The sequence below is a fragment of the Cydia pomonella genome, chromosome 9, assembly GCF_033807575.1.
Source record: "Cydia pomonella isolate Wapato2018A chromosome 9, ilCydPomo1, whole genome shotgun sequence".
Lineage (NCBI taxonomy): Eukaryota > Metazoa > Arthropoda > Insecta > Lepidoptera > Tortricidae > Cydia > Cydia pomonella.
In genome coordinates, this window is record NC_084711.1 from 10,763,604 (window position 1) to 10,780,021 (window position 16,418).

General features: G+C 37.7%; 1 protein-coding gene across 1 annotated transcript; it reads left to right on the forward strand.

Annotated features, from left to right (window-relative positions):
* Positions 1-1,321: 1,321 nt before the first annotated feature.
* On the forward strand, positions 1,322-13,000 carry LOC133521340 (allantoinase-like). Its single transcript, XM_061856250.1, has 11 exons — positions 1,322-1,447; positions 1,522-1,715; positions 3,232-3,383; positions 3,586-3,700; positions 4,482-4,628; positions 6,197-6,245; positions 6,495-6,588; positions 8,094-8,307; positions 8,904-9,033; positions 12,231-12,436; positions 12,813-13,000. The coding sequence occupies exons 1-11, from the start codon at positions 1,408-1,410 to the stop codon at positions 12,939-12,941; spliced, it is 1,470 nt and encodes a 489-aa protein (XP_061712234.1). The 5' UTR covers positions 1,322-1,407; the 3' UTR covers positions 12,942-13,000.
* Positions 13,001-16,418: the final 3,418 nt, after the last annotated feature.

Genomic DNA, 16,418 nt, shown 5'->3' on the forward strand with positions numbered 1-16,418 from the left:
TGAGTTTTGGTCAAATTCGGCAAAAGTGTCAATTTGATCCCTCTTAATAGGAAAGAAAAGTACCAGTTTGATCCCACTTAGCAGGAAATCAAAAGTTCTTTTTCGAATAGGTGATGTGAAAACGATATTTTGTTGTATTTTCTAGTTCGTATATAATACTATCTATCTGTAACACAATCACCGCTGAACTACGGTCGTTGCGCTACGTCGTAGCCGATATAATGAATTTTTCGGCATGTAGCGAAAATGCTTCGTAGAAACAATACGACGACGCGCGACGTGGCGTGATTAGCGCTGAATATAATATGGATATGAAACATCAGCTCAGCTAATATAAATTGTTTTCACCTCAGCAGCTCGAACAAGCAGGAGTGACGAAAGTACGACTTTCCTCACTCCAGGGAGTGAGACAAAGTAGCTTTTTAATTTAGTGAAGGTCATGAATACAGGAATAAAAAAATAACTTGATGTTTTTTTTAACCTTTAATATGTTCTCATTACTGAGGTGAAAAGTTGTATGTATCACACGAGAGCAAAGTTATTTTACATCTCGTGTTTTTGAGTAAGCGAAATATATCAACACTGGCAAGAAAAACTAACTTTCCTCTCTTGTTGCACAAATAACTATTTCAATTCGCCATATTTTTGTGCGTAAAATGACTGGAGTATATTTTCGAATGTTGGAAATTGTTTCCGTTTCACCCACTGCTCTAATGTATATCTAGAAAGTGTACGTACGAAGCTCCATAGCTATAACATAGCATAGAAGCTCCACACTTCCCACTAACAATAGTAGAATGTACAACAAGGGCATAAAGCGATCCATATTTACCCGAGGCAATTTATTGCCAAATAAACCAATATAGTTGAGGATAAAACTGGATATTTATGCCTGAGTTATACACTCTGCTTTTCACTTCGATTGCGAGGAAAATTTACAAAAAAATATATTTTTTTAATATTTTGAAGACAAGACTAAAGAAAATCATACTCGGGCTGGTCGGGAGCGCGCCGGTCGGGGACGCACCGGCAGAGCTGGCGGTTTGTATGGCAGATTTTGAACTTTATTACCAAGTGAATATAAGTCGTAATAGATAGTTTTACTTTATGCTCTAGAGCATAATAATAAATTTTACCTATGTCGCTTATACGCGACTTATATAAATTTTACGAGTATGAGAAGTGAAAAACAAGTTTAATACATTTGATTATCTTTTCTTTATTACCCGGACGCATTTACTACTTATTTGATCAGCATGGGTACATGCGATCCGCAGTAGGTATACTGCAGTGAGTTTAGTGACACAATTGATCAATATAATTGTCTTGCTGTTTGGCAGATCTTATCAGTTTAGAACAAGTCGTAGCATCGCTGCAACGTCTTAAGACTAACATTAATTAGTAATTATGAAGTTTCTTTATTGCGTAACGCAAATTGCATTGTTAGGTAAGTGTTTAAGTTACACAAGGTTTTCCTTAAATGTAAAGATTATAGTAAATTAAAATCATGTTGCACTGTAGGTACAATATTATGTCGGGAAATAAATTTAGTTCCTCGCAAGCAAAACAAGCAGTTGTTTCTGAGCCGGCGAGTGGTAACCGAGGCAGCAGAGTTCGACGGTGGAGTGTTAGTCAATGAGGCGGGAATCATAGAAGGCGTACTCACGAGGACGTCCGTGAATTCGCTCCTATCCGAATTTGGGAACAGCTTTGAGGTAATTACTTATAACTTCAATTTATTTAGAACCTATTATTACAAATGACATAAAATCTGGGTGCCTAGTAACAGCCCAGATAACCTTCTAACTATCGATAGGGCACCTTTAGGCTGTTCCAGAAAATGCACTTTTAGGTCTAGTAAAAGTTTCGTGGTTTTCGATATAATCGAACTTTTCTGTCTACTTACTTAACTTCATTCACCATCTAGGTCATATCTTTGTTTGTAAAGATTAAGATGTAAATAGCATGTGTTATACCATTTTTGAATCAATCAGTTCGTTTTTTATAGCATTAGAAAGAAGTTCACAGAATTAAAAATCACTTTTAAAGCTCTAACACACGTCCATAAAAATCAATATTAAGCAAAAAACAAGACGAGAAATCTTTTAATTTGTGGCCTGTAGTCGGTCATTAATGTTGAAGAAAGTACCAAGAAAAAAATATTTTTTAATCGTTTATGATGAATAAAAGTGTATGGAGACTAGTGTGACCAACTTTCAAAAAAATAGTTTATCTGATGCTGATTCTAAAATGGTATAAAACATGCTATTTAACTACATCACTACAAATAAAGATATGGACTAAATGATGATTCAAGTTAAGTTTAATATATTTTTTTAATAACTAGCACTTGAGCTATTAAAAAAGAGAGAAAAGTTCGATTATCTCGAAAACCAGGATACTTTTACAAGACCTATAAGTGCATTTTCTAGACCAGCCTAAGGTGCCTGTCGGTGGTTAGAAGGTTATCCATTAGTTACTGGGCACCCAGTATATAAAATAACACTTTATCCATTCATTTGGACACCCAGTATATAAAATAACACTTACATTAAGCCAAAACGTATTTAAGTAGATACTTGATTGCCTTATCAACTCTTAGGTGTTTTACTGCAAATAATCCAAAGAAGATAAGTAATTACTTTTATCAAGACAGTTATAAAACCAAATTTTATTAATAGGTACTGTAAAATGTGCGTACGTTTTTCATACCGATCCATATATTTTTCCATTTCCATCAAAATACAAAAGGTTCTTTCTTCTTATTTTGAAAAATAAAAGAATGCCTCCTTTCAGCAACTTCAGCTATCTTAACGTTTTAAGATATGTAGTTTCCTGGGAGTTCTCATATTTTTTCCATCCTGTATAGGTATCAACATTTTGGCGCGGCAATAATTTAAAAAATAAAATAAAATTTCGAATTGTGGAGAAAAGTGGGCACGTTTTACGGTAGTTGTCTAGACTTTGACTAGATACAGAAATTGATACCAAATAATCCCTCGAATATCAAAATTTAAAATACTTTTCCATTTACCTTTCTGTGCTTTGACTCGATACATCGCATCTTAAATGGGTTGATTATGGGAACTTAACCCTTTTGATAGTAGTTTTGATATTTCCTTAAATTTTATTAGCATGGGCTTCAATCAATAGTAAAAAAATATTTCATTTGATATGATTATTGACTATGATTAGCTTTTAAACGCACATTATATAACGGTTTTTAATTAGGTGATAGATGGAGGAGAGCTGGCGCTGATGGCAGGAGTGGTAGACTCGCATGTCCACGTCAATGAACCAGGCCGGACCTCCTGGGAGGGCTACGTGACCGCCACGCAGGCCGCGGCAGCCGGCGGAGTCACCACAATCGTTGACATGCCATTGTGAGATTTCTTCTTGTTTACGTTGTTTACATCTTATTTAGTTATGGAATATCGTGTCTCGCCAACTCTACTGCCTGTCTGTAGTATAGTAAACCAACCCTTAGCGTGTAAGCTGCATTCTCGCATGCCGAAAAAATTAACGGTATACTTGTCGAATTGGTGTCGAAGTGATATCACAGACAACTATTTTCATTTATTACAGAAACTCCATACCGCCAACCACAACACTGGATAACTTGAGAATCAAAAAAGATATGGCAAAGGAGGAGGTTTACGTGGATGTTGGATTTTGGGGTGGAGTTATTCCTGGGAATGAAGTACTTTATATTTATTTTATTGTATCAAAATCGTCGAAGCGCTGGTGGCCTAGCGGTAAGAGCGTGCGACTTGCAATCCAGAGGTCGCGGGTTCAAACCCGGGTCGTATCAATGAATTTTTCGAAGCATATGTACGAAATATCATTTGATATATACCAGTCGCTTTTCGATGAAGGAAAACATCGTGAGTAAACCGGAATAATCCCAACTAGGCCTAGTTTACCCTCTGGGTTGGAAGGTCAGGTGGCAGTTGCTTTCGTAAAAAGTAGTGCCTACGCCAAATTTTGGGATTAGTTGTCAAGGGGATCCCAGGCTCCCATGAGCCGCGGCAAAATGCCGGGACAACGCGAGGAAGAAGAAGATTGTATCAATATCGTAAAATGGACAGTTTTGAAACATTCCCTACCAGCCAACCGTCTGACTAGAGATATAAATTAATTATGACTACCTACTTCATATTTTAGAAAAAAAATGAAGTTCCCCATCTATTTATAATTTCGGCATATTCACACTAACGTTAGTTGTTGTATTGTATCCTTTACATCTCATTAAAGCGTCAAAAGGGCCCCTACGCGCCTCCCAAAAGTCCGAAACACCATTGTTCCGTGATGTTAAGAATTAATGATAACAATAAGTTTTCCTGTTTTTGTGTTGAACTGACTAATCTGCTGTATTATGTTATCTACGAATTAATGGCTGCAACAGGTATCGTGCTTGACTCTGATACCAAGGTGCATGTAATTATTATCGATTGCCATTATTTATTCGCATAATCTTACAGATGGAGTTGCTTGACATGATAAAGGCAGGCGTGGTGGGATTTAAATGTTATCTGATAGACAGTGGTGTCTCTGAGTTTCCCAATATTACTCCTGATGAATTGAATAGTGTGTTCAGTGTCCTTAATGGTACCGGTACTGTTTTAGCGGTAAGTATCTCACGCCTATGTATACGAGTATATACTTCACAATTTCTTAATTAAAATAAGCAGCTAGATCCCTGCACAATACCTTTTCATACTACACGATGTTATTGTTCCCTTGTGGGTAGGTATTTCTTTATGAATTGAATAGTGTGTTCAGTGTCCTTTAATGGTACCGGTACTGTTTTAGCGGTATCTCACGCCTATGTATACGAGTATATACTTCACAATTTCTTAATTAAAATAAGCAGCTAGATCCCTGCACAATACCTTTTCATACTACACGATGTTATTGTTCCCTTGTGGGTAGGTATTTCTTTATGAATTGAATAGTGTGTTCAGTGTCCTTAATGGTACCGGTACTGTTTTAGCGGTAAGTATCTCACGCCTATGTATACGAGTATATACTTCACAATTTCTTAATTAAAATAAGCAGCTAGATCCCTGCACAATACCTTTTCATACTACACGATGTTATTGTTCTCTTGTGGGTAGGTATTTCTTTATGAATTGAATAGTGTGTTCAGTGTCCTTTAATGGTACCGGTACTGTTTTAGCGGTATCTCACGCCTATGTATACGAGTATATACTTCACAATCTCTTAATTATAATAAGCAGCTAGATCCCTGCACAATACCTTTTCATACTACACGATGTTATTGTTCCCTTGTGAGTAGGTATTTCTCCCTTGTCGGTATTATTGGAAATAGAAAACAGTTTTTATGATGTACTTCGGAGGCAAACGAATAGACGAATCGCGCGATGGTACGCAATTACCGTCACCCATGGACACCCGCGACATCAGAGGCATTGTAAGTGCGTTGCCACCCTTTAAGATGGACACCTTTCACACATGTCTGTGATCTATAATAGTAGTACTAGTAGTTCGCCCGGAAATGAGAACTCGCGGCTTGCTAAAAACGATTTACCTAAAGCGATTAAATTTGTTGTCTGCAATGGATCGTAAACCTCGTTCGATTTGTTGCAATGTCTGTGGAGCCCTTAACTGACAGGTTTAAGTCACTATAGAGATTAAAAATAAACTGTTTCTGTGATAAGCCGTAATGTTTTTTGTCAAATATCAAATATAGTCCGCCAAGTCATTTCCGTCAGTAGAAAGTCCTATAGAAAATAAGAAATTCGCGCCTTTTTCCACTGACAAGTTGGGTGTTTTTTAGTTTATTACGTTTAAGTATTTTAAATATGGTAAATGTAATTACAAAATTATAAATGTGTAAACCGAGCGCTTTCATTTTATACCAAACTCGACCATATAATTTCTTGCAAAGAAGATGACCAGAATACCTCACAAATAGCCTTTTGGCCTTCTAAGTTCTTGTAGCTCCAAAATCCCTTGAACGAGCCTGCATATAATTGTATTTAATGAATAAAATATAATGGCGTAATATAAAAAATACTAAAATTATTGCGTAACAAACTATCCTCTGATAGCTCAGTTAAAAAAATGCACCTAGTCAGTCGTGTGTTCCAAGTTGAATGTAAGAACTTAGCTTCGCTTCGCTCGCTCGTTCGATAACTCAATAGGTACATAATTCAATATATTTTGATTTCAGTTTCACGCTGAAGTACAACTGAATGGAACAACAGATTGCAGTGAATGCGGTGAGTGTCTATTACCAGAACTATAAGTACTTATTGTCTTGTCAGGGTAAAAACAATGGCGTGTTAGTCATTGGTATCCTACGGACGCATATGCTGCGTATATAGGTACCTATCTGCAGCGTCACCATCTACAAAATGTGCCACTGTACGCTGCAAACAGCGTCAAAAGCAAGAATAAATAATAAATAATGTCGTATAATAATAAAAAAACAATGTATTATGTAAGTAATATCTTTCTTCCAATTGCAGATCCTGAGTTGTACAGCACGTATCTGGCGTCACGTCCCGATCAAATGGAAATCGATGCTGTCAAATTGATTGCCAGTTTCATACCTAAGACTGAGTTGGTATCTACAATAATGGCGTGTTTAGACGTAGCACTCAATGATTTTTATACCTGTGTGTCTGTGTGGTTATTCTGTCGCTGCTCTCTAAATAATGACATTGAGATGAGACCTTTAATGCCATTTGTGGGTCCTACTGAAAATGACACTTTCCTTTCTGAAAATGAGCCTACAAAATCCTTCTATTGCGCATGACACCAATGCTGCAATGTGCGTCTACGAAAAATGTAACAACATAAAGCCACGGGCTACGGCGTAGCACTCGTAGATTCGTAGCACACTGAAATAATAAAAGAATTGGCTGAGAGCATGCAGTTAGTTAGCATTCTGTTAGCATAGACTAACGCAGCGGCTTACGTGAGCGAATAACTCGCGAACGCGAAGCGGCGCGGCGCGGCGCGGGTGAATCAATCCTTTGATACCTATTGGGCGATCTGGTTGCGAACGCGAATGCGCTTCGCGTTCGCGAGTTATTCGCTCACGTAAGCCGCTGCGTCAACGGGGGCAAGAGAAGAATCGTGGAATGTATTGGGCCCCATACATTCCACGACTCTTCTCTTTACGCACAGACTCTATTAGCAAGTATCATGTACATTAGAAGCATAAGGGAGTACCTTTGCAGCGCTTTGTACGTCTTTTTACTAAGAAGAGGAGATTTTTTGCAACAACTCAAAAATGGATGAGCCGATCAAATTCGATATAGTTTTAATTGAAAGTATTTATTAAGATGTTTTTAGACCCATGGTTCAAAAGTTAGAGTTCCACTTCCAAGCGAGGCCAAAAACCGAGCAGCATGAGAGCTGATTTAATAGGGAGTATTAATGCAATGTTCTGTCACGAGAGTGCAGCTCTAGCGCACATCCTAAATCATAGAGTAACTAGTACATACAGTTTTTTGACAAGTTTTCACAGATAATTTGTTGCGAATAAATATGACATTGAAGCATCAAGACTCAAGACGGTTTGTTTACAAGAACATACCGCGAAAGCGAAACGCAAAAAAAATAATTTTGTTATCTCCTCTATCGTTCGAATATGCAAGCTTGCCTTTGGCCTCGGACGGAAGCTCGGATTCGACGCTCCGGGTCATCAGTTCTTTGCAGACCTTAGTCTTTGGCCTTGTTTTTAAAAATACAGCCATTTTTTCTTGTCCAAGTTTAGCTCTTCTGAAGCTCGTCTTTTGGCACCCCATGCAGAAAATTCTGCCTCGCGTGCATTTGGACTTTATTTGGATTCCAAGCTCTACTTTTCGAACTCTGGCCTTCGGCTTTGCACGGGAACGCGGAACGGGAAAGTTTTGGGCTTTCGGACTTGGATCGTTTTTGAGTTTGCGAATAAAGACGACTAACGTGAAGTGAAGCGTCCTCAGTAAATAAGTCGATGGGTAAAACAGACTCCCGTAGAAAGCGGCGTAGACTAAGACGCGGCAACATTTAGCGCACATAGCATTGATTGTTTAGTTTCATACTTGTATTACAATCAACTAATAAGTAAGTCTTGACAGTGTCCATGTCCATGTGGTGCACGTGTCGGCGGAGGGCGTAGTCCCGATCCTGGAGGAGGCGCGGGCGGCGCGGGTGCTGGCCGGTCATCGTGGCTGGCGCGCTGGTGTCACGGCCGAGACCTGCAACCATTACCTCACGCTCAACGCGGAAGACGTGCCTCCAGGAAGGACAGAGTTCAAGTGCGCACCACCCATTAGAAATAATACTAACAAGGTACTACTGCCGACGCTTTGCCAATGGATTGTGGATGGGAGACTGCTAAAAAATGAACAAGAGGCCAATTAGAACTTACATTTTGATATCTAAATGATTTCATTTCCTTGTTATTCGCCTGTACGTCTCGCTCACGCCAATACAAATACAAACAAGTACGAGCGAAATGCACACGCGAATGATTGGTTGACTGGTAGAGAATGCCTTGAGGCATTAAGTCCGCCATTTGTACCTTCATGTATTGTGAAATAAAGATTAAATAAATAAATAAATGATAGCAAAGTTACATCATTTAGATATCAAAATGTATGTTAGAATTGGCAACCAGCTTTATGTTTATTTGAAAAAGCGTTTCAACGCACCACTTACCTACCTATGCACCTGATTTGTAGCACACACACTGACAATAAGTATGGCGGGCGTCTACCTACGTTGTCTACCTATGCACCTGACTTGTGGCACACATGTGCACTGACAATATGGCTGAATCGATATTCCTCACGCCATTCATGTGTCTTTGCGATACGTGATCCAGAAAGCGTGGTTGACTGTACGAGTTGCGAGAACTGTATAATTAATTATGTTTCAATTTTTAGGAAAAATTGTGGAAGTATATTAAAGACGATAGACTGGATTTAATTGCTTCCGATCACTCCCCGAGTGTTGCTGAACTAAAAGGATCAGACTTTATGACGGCCTGGGGTGGAGTAGCCTCGTTGCAGTTTGGTAAGTTTATATAATATTATTTTATACAATCGTGATATAATGGAGAGCTTTTCAGTCGAGTACCGAGGTACGAGATTGAAAAGCTTGATTACGAGTATATCATGCACTATTGTATATAATAATACTGTTTCTACGAGTCAACATAAATAATACTTTATATCTACTAGTAAAATCGTATAGTAAACAAACCAAAAGTAGCTAAGGTCCGGCCGATATCTCGGTCTCGGTCTCGGTCTCGGCCTCGGCATTCTCGGCTAGATAGGCAATGAGTTATCATTGGTGGATTTGAATTTACCGCACACGAGCGCCCGTTTCTTATTCACCCGTTGGTTGCATCGCCCGGTTGGTGTGACGTTTTTGTGATTTTGATTGGTTTCGTACCCACATTTTAAGCCAATTACTTATCAAATACTAGGTGTTGGAATCGGATAGGCGCGGTTGCAAGTAATGACTTTTTCATTTGGTTCTTTTCGTTTTGTGGGTGTTATTATTGTGGAAGAGATAATAAATAAGTGTATATTTGTTATTGAGATGTAACTTAAATTAACTTGATTTGGGTGGAAGATGGATATTTTGATACTTAATATATGCATTTGTATTTACGGGAAAAAGTAAAGCAGTAGGTAAGTACAAAACTATACCTGTGGCGGATTACTGGTGGAATATTGGACATAATTTCATGCGAGCTTTGCGAATACTATTCTATGTAATCTTGACGAAAGTCGCGGTGTGATGGTCGTTGGGTTATAGGTTGATTTTCATTTGATGTGACTTATGTGGCCAGCGAACAACTTTTTTGCAAGGTTGGCCAGTTATACGAAGAGCGTTGTCACAATTTAACAGGCCATAACGCTGAAAGATTACCTTTTTAGGGTTCCGTAGCCAAAATTGCAAAAATGGACCCTTATAATTTCATCTTGTCCGTCTGTCACAGCCATTTTTAGGGTTCCGTAGCCAAATGGCATAAAACGGAACCCTTATAGTTTCGCCATGTCCGTCTGTCTGTCTGTCTGTCTGTCTGTCTGTCTGTCTGTCTGTCTGTCTGTCCGAGGCTTTGCTCCGTGGTCGTTAGTGCTAGAAAGCTGAAATTTGGCATGGATATATAAATTAATAAAGCCGACAAAGTCGTACAATAAAATCTAAAAATTTAATTTTTTTTAGGGTACCTCCCCTACACGTAAAGTGGGGGTGAATTTTTTTTTTTCGCTTCAACCCTAGAGTGTGGGGTATCGTTGGAAAGGTCTTTCAAAACTAATAGGGGTTTTCAAGAAACATTTTTTGATAAAGTGAATATATTCGGAGATAATCGTTCCGAAAGAAAAAAAAAATGTGTCCCCCCCCCCTCTAACTTTTGAACCATAGGTCCAAAAAATATGAAAAAAATCGTGGAAGTAGAGCTTAAGAAAGACATTAAATGAAAACTATAGCGGACATGATCAGTTTAGCTATTTTTGAGTTATCGCAAAAAGTTTTCCCTTCATAGTAAAAAGACTTATTTTAATTAGGTACTGATTATGCAAATTTGCCTATTTATTTAACTCAGGTGAAAGGTACCGTTTCATCCCTTGGTTAACAATTTACTATACTTTAAGCTCCAGTTTAGCTTATTGTGACGGAAGAGTAACTACGGAACCCTACACTGAGCGTGGCCTGACATGCTCTTGGCCGGTTTTTATTTGGGTTACAATATAAGTATTAGAACTGTTCAATTTTGATTATTGTTATTGTACCACTTTTTAAGCACATCCGTATTGAAAAACCGGCCAAATGCGTGTTGGACCGCATTATGGAGGCTTCCGTACCTTCATACGATACAAAAAGACATACAAGCAATAGAGCGTATGTTCCTGGCACTTAAGTCCTTTTAATAAGATCAGTTTTTTTAATACCTCTTAAATGGCTTTACTGAACATATTCAGAAAAAAAAATCATGAAAAAGTATTTAACAAGCTTAATTTTTTAGTTATTTTTAATCATTTTGCCCTCCCGGTTCAAAGTTAGAGGGGTATTTTCTTAGTTAAAAAAACATTGTTAGCAACCTTTATGTTAATTTTAACCTATCATTAGAGAATATTACTGTATGGATGGAGCCTACCTTGAAAATATTGTTTTATTATTTATATTATAAACTACCTAAGTAGCAACTTACTTACATAATACACCTACCTACCATCCAAATTTCGTTATTAAATATATCGTATAGTTTTCGAGTAAAATGGCTGTGACATTCGGACAGACATACAGACGGACATGACAAAACTATAAGGGTTCCGTTTTTGCCATTTTGGCTACGGAACCCTAAAAATACTATGTAATAGCGCTATGAATTCATTATGATAACTTTTTTTTGATAAATCGTGGAATTTCGATTATTCAAACATTTGTAGTGTAAAATTGTAAAAAACGTGTTCTTTCGTCTATTTTATAAATTCTCGGTCTCGGTCTCGGTCTCGGCCGAGAATCCCATTGAATCTCGGTCTCGTTCTCGGCCGAGTCAATAAAAGCGATCTCGGTTGAACCTTACTTAGAGCTAAAATACGCGAGCAGCCGCGACGCGATACCTCCATACGCGCGGTACGCGCCCGACCGGCTGATCAACGACACCGTCTCGTAAGTCATGAGGCGCTCTGGTACTTGTTTCCTTGCTAAATAAATTTTTTGACAGTTTTATTTCTCGATTGTGGCCACAGTCGTCAATGGAGCCTAACATGAAACGCTAAGCGGTCTTCGTAGTCCATGGATATAGCTATTTTAAGTGTGTCACATGCGCGTGAGAGTATCTAACCTATGAAGCAATTGTTTCTATTATACAAACTAACATAAATAATTAATTTGTGTTACATTTTGTTTCGTCTTCTTGACCGCGGCGGCACTTGATTGGTCAAATTTATTATAGTTGACTAAATAGCGTATCGGTATGAATATATTAGTTGAGTCGGGATCCCATAGTGACAAGTATGCGATTTCAGTTTGGTATACGAAGTCTTAATTCAACCATTCGACGAGTAGAAAAATCATTATTATTTAACAGTTGAAGAAATCAAAAAGATATAACCGCTCTCTTTTACAGCTACTATCTAAAAAGTAAACAGTGTAACTTAACTATCATGGAATTCAAATAATGTCTTCTAAACCCTTAATTGTTTATTAGGGTAAGTTGGTCTCACATATTTTTAATCAAAAGTATTCCCTTGCAGATCTGCCATTATTCTGGACGGAAGCGTCTGCGCGAGGCTTTGGTCTATCAAGGGCCTCACACTACTTGTCCGCGGGCCCCGCTCGCCTCGCCGGCCTCCAGGAGCGCAAGGGGGCGCTCAAGCCCGGGCTCGACGCCGACCTCATCTTCTTCGATCCAAACGCTGCATTCATCGTCACGCCTGACATCATCCTTTACAAGAATAAAGTAGGTTCTTAATTTCACGCACCGCTTGACTTTGACAGCATGGCATTGAAACTTATTGTGCGTCAAGTCGAACAAATGCACATCAATGTCTGTAATTACAAAAGAAATTAAAACCGGCTCCAATTTTCTTGTGGAATTTAAATTGTCTTAGAGTCATCCTGAAATAAATTTGTTAAAGACAATCTCAATTTTTTTGTCGAAAGATGCAACGTTTTATTCGATTCGTTAAGCCTTTTAGGTATGTCGGATCTTTACAAATTGTATTCATAATCAACTTACTTTCATGATTTTGACCCATAACTCCCTATATTATTTAATGTAGGAATTGCAAGACTTCTTCGAATTCCTAAGGTTTCGTATGTTTTTTTTTTTACAGATTAGCCCATACATGAACAGAGTGTTACGAGGAAAAGTGATAGAAACGTACGTAAGGGGTCAACTTGTATACGCCAACGACCAACTCGTAGGGGAACCGAAAGGAAAATTGCTGCTGAATGATTTGTAAAACAACAGTAACGCAATAAACTATATACCTACCTAATTAAATGTCACTGTTTACAAAAATAGTTTTTTTTTCAACATGACAATTGACTAAATTTAATTATATAAAATGAATTCGAAGACTATTTCGAGAAAAGTGTGTTAAGAACTCAAAAAAATATTTCGCAAAATTAGTATGAAAAGGAAGTTGACGTCACTTTTCTTGCACAATCAAGAGCTGATCAAGACTGTCCTTTTGATATTCACAGTTTGCTCACAGGCATAGAGGTACAATAAGTATAGAGATGAAATAGTAGAGCCGGCAGATGATTCAACGAGATGCTCCTATGGAACTTTCAGTAGGAGTATAGCACACTTGTCACAGTTCCATTTTTTTTACTTCCCCACCTTAAATTTTTAAATTTTAAAATTACCGATACTGACCGATAAAATTAATTAAATTAGGTTGATTTTCGTATGTTGTGAGGAATGTTAAAACGTGTTTTTAATTTGGCGCAATGCGTATGTTATGTCCCTCACAGGTTCTAGTTGATACTACCATATATGGTCACAGGCCAGTACACAAGGGAGTATTACTGCAATGTTCTACCGCCAGAGAGCAGCACTATCACTTTTTTTTTATAAAAAAAAAAACTGATCGGCGATTGACCCTAGTCACACCTGATGGAAAGTGAAGACAGGGCCTAAGATGGAGGTCACCGGTTCAGTAGTAGCCTATTGACTCTTGCTTTAAAGAAACCGAGGTCATATTTATCAGGGAAAACAGATGGCGGGAGCGCATTCCATTCTTTAGCCGTCCGTACCAAAAAAGAGGAGGCAAACAGTTTCGTGCGAACAAATGGAACGTTTACCACGAACGGGTGCATTCGTTCCGCACGCCTGGATGTCCGATGATGGAAAGGGGAAAGTGGGATCAGGTCGTGCAGCTCCTGTGCGCACTCCCCGAAATGTATCCGATAGAACACCGATAAGCTAATCGTTATCTGGCCTCTATCGCATATTCGAGTGAACAGAGTTTTGCGTAATATCCCCTATTAAGGACAATTTTCAAAAGGTACTGAAATGTATTAAGTATATGTCAACTTTTTAAATAATTTATATTGTTAATAAATAAAGAAGACTGTAATAAAAGAAAATGATATAATTTCTATTTATATATTTCAATATAAACCACGTAACAGAGCTTCAAATTTTGACAGATCAAAATAATGAGGCGCATGTAATCAACATGCTACTTAAATGTACTTATTTTCAGAATTGATTTTTTAAACACTGACTTAAAGGAAAGTTTTATATATATAATATATATGTTTTATATGATGTTCAAAATTCATAATTTCGTGTTTTTCTGAGTTTTAATACGTGTTTTCCATTTTTTTTGTTAGAATTGAGATATTTAGACTATGTTCTGAGTTTAGTCCTTCGTAGGTTTTTAAATTATAAATTTGCCGTGGGAAGTATATTTAACGGCATTTTACGAAAATAGGCATTTTGATGGTCAAATGAGTTAATAAAAAATTATAATTAAGTATGGGTAATTTATAATGAAAATGAAACATATATGGAACAATATAGTTTTATTAATGAAATAAAATGTTTTTTTTAGATACTTATAACAGTTATAACAAAAAAAAAATTAATATAAAAAACAAAAAACACGATTTTTTTTTTTATTTATAACTTTTTAGTTACCCCCAAAAAACCCTATGACAATCTCGTGATCAAGACGAATCTAACGATATCTCATACATCAAAATCCATCTAGCCGTTTAGGCTACAGGAGGCCACGAAGAAACAGACATACATACACTCGAAAAATATTACCCTCCTCCCTTTGGCAGTCGGGTAAAAATACACATAACATGTATTTATAAAACGCACGACTCCCGCCCCGCGCCCCGCACCCGTTTAATCTTTTCTACGGAAGCACGGCGGCACGTGATTGGTAATTTTTTTTAAATAAATAAATCAAAATATTTATTGTTGGTCATGAGTTACAGAGATGTTATTCTAATATTCTTTATGCCCTGCCTCAGAGAGGCGTTCAATATGGGATTAATTCTAAATGAGATCATTTATGTGGGTACTTATATTAACCTTTAATATTAACTTATGCTACACATTAAAAGGTTTTTTAACATATTATTTTTCATCCTGTTAAGAAATCAAACATTTCTCCACAAGCCAGTGAAAAAGTTTTCTTTTCAATTACATAGGCATCAATTTCTTTAAGTGGATTGTTAATTTATTATAGGTATATCTTTGGACACATAACCATAACACTTTGAAAAAAATGCCGACGTTGACCTAGGATATCCAATATCATAACCATATTTAGACTGAAGACGTGGTCTTGGATTTCTGCCTTCAAACATATGCGGGTTATTTTTAAGTTAGTATTTTTTTTATAGTTGACTACAGCCTATCGAAATGGATCTTATAGTTGAGTGGGAGCCCGCAATTATAGTTTGGTATACGAAATCTTAATTCAACGATCATTGCGAATTTACATTCGCGTGCGAGTGGAGAGTTAACTCGACGAGCTTTGCGAAGGGGCTGTGGCCGAGACACGCGAGACGAACCTCAACCCGAACGACGAGTCGAGACGAGACTCGAGAGTGTATACATTAGCTCGAGGAGCTTACAAGCTGTGGCCGAGACACGAGACCAAAGAATATAATACTCACTACGAGACGATCCGTGAGCCGAGCCACAAGCCGCAAGTGTAAACCGCAGTTGCAGTCGACGAGTTGAAAAACCTCATTTTCAGCTGACAGCAGGGATAGTAAGTATTATATTCTTTGGCAGGGATCGGAAACAGGATTTTTTTTATATAGGAAGGTAAACGGTATTTTTTCGTTTATTGTTATTTACTTCATTTCTAATTAGTTAATCTAATAATACGAAGTCGTTATCTGAAAACACAACTGAGTCTTACATTTGGAGTATAATATGGTTATTTCGAAGTTTTTGCAAAAAACCGGTTCCGATCCCTGCCTGACAGATCAATATTATATCGGAAACAGTCCAAATCGATTTCGTTATCTGCTTCTCTATAGCTCGAATATGCAAGAGTGAAATGCTCTTGCATGTTCGAGCGATAGAGAGGCAGATACACATAATGATTTTCATATTTTCGATACTGGCGATAGGCCCCTGGTCACTGCTTTATTTATTATTATAATTTGGCCGAGGCAGGATTGTCTCATTTCAAACATACAGCCAATATTAAGGGATACGTATATTTTTCCTGGTTCTTATTGACTGACAAGTTGTGTTTGCCAGACTTCTTCCTCGCGTTGTCCCGGCATTTCGCTACGGCTCATGGGAGCCTGGGGTCCGCTTGACAACTAATCCCAAGATTTGGCGTAGCGTAGGCACTAGTTTGTGTTTGCCAGACTATAATACTAAATGGAAAAAACGTCGTTATAACGAAGTTACTGCTTTTATCACGTATGTTAAGGAACGAGCTGGCAACACT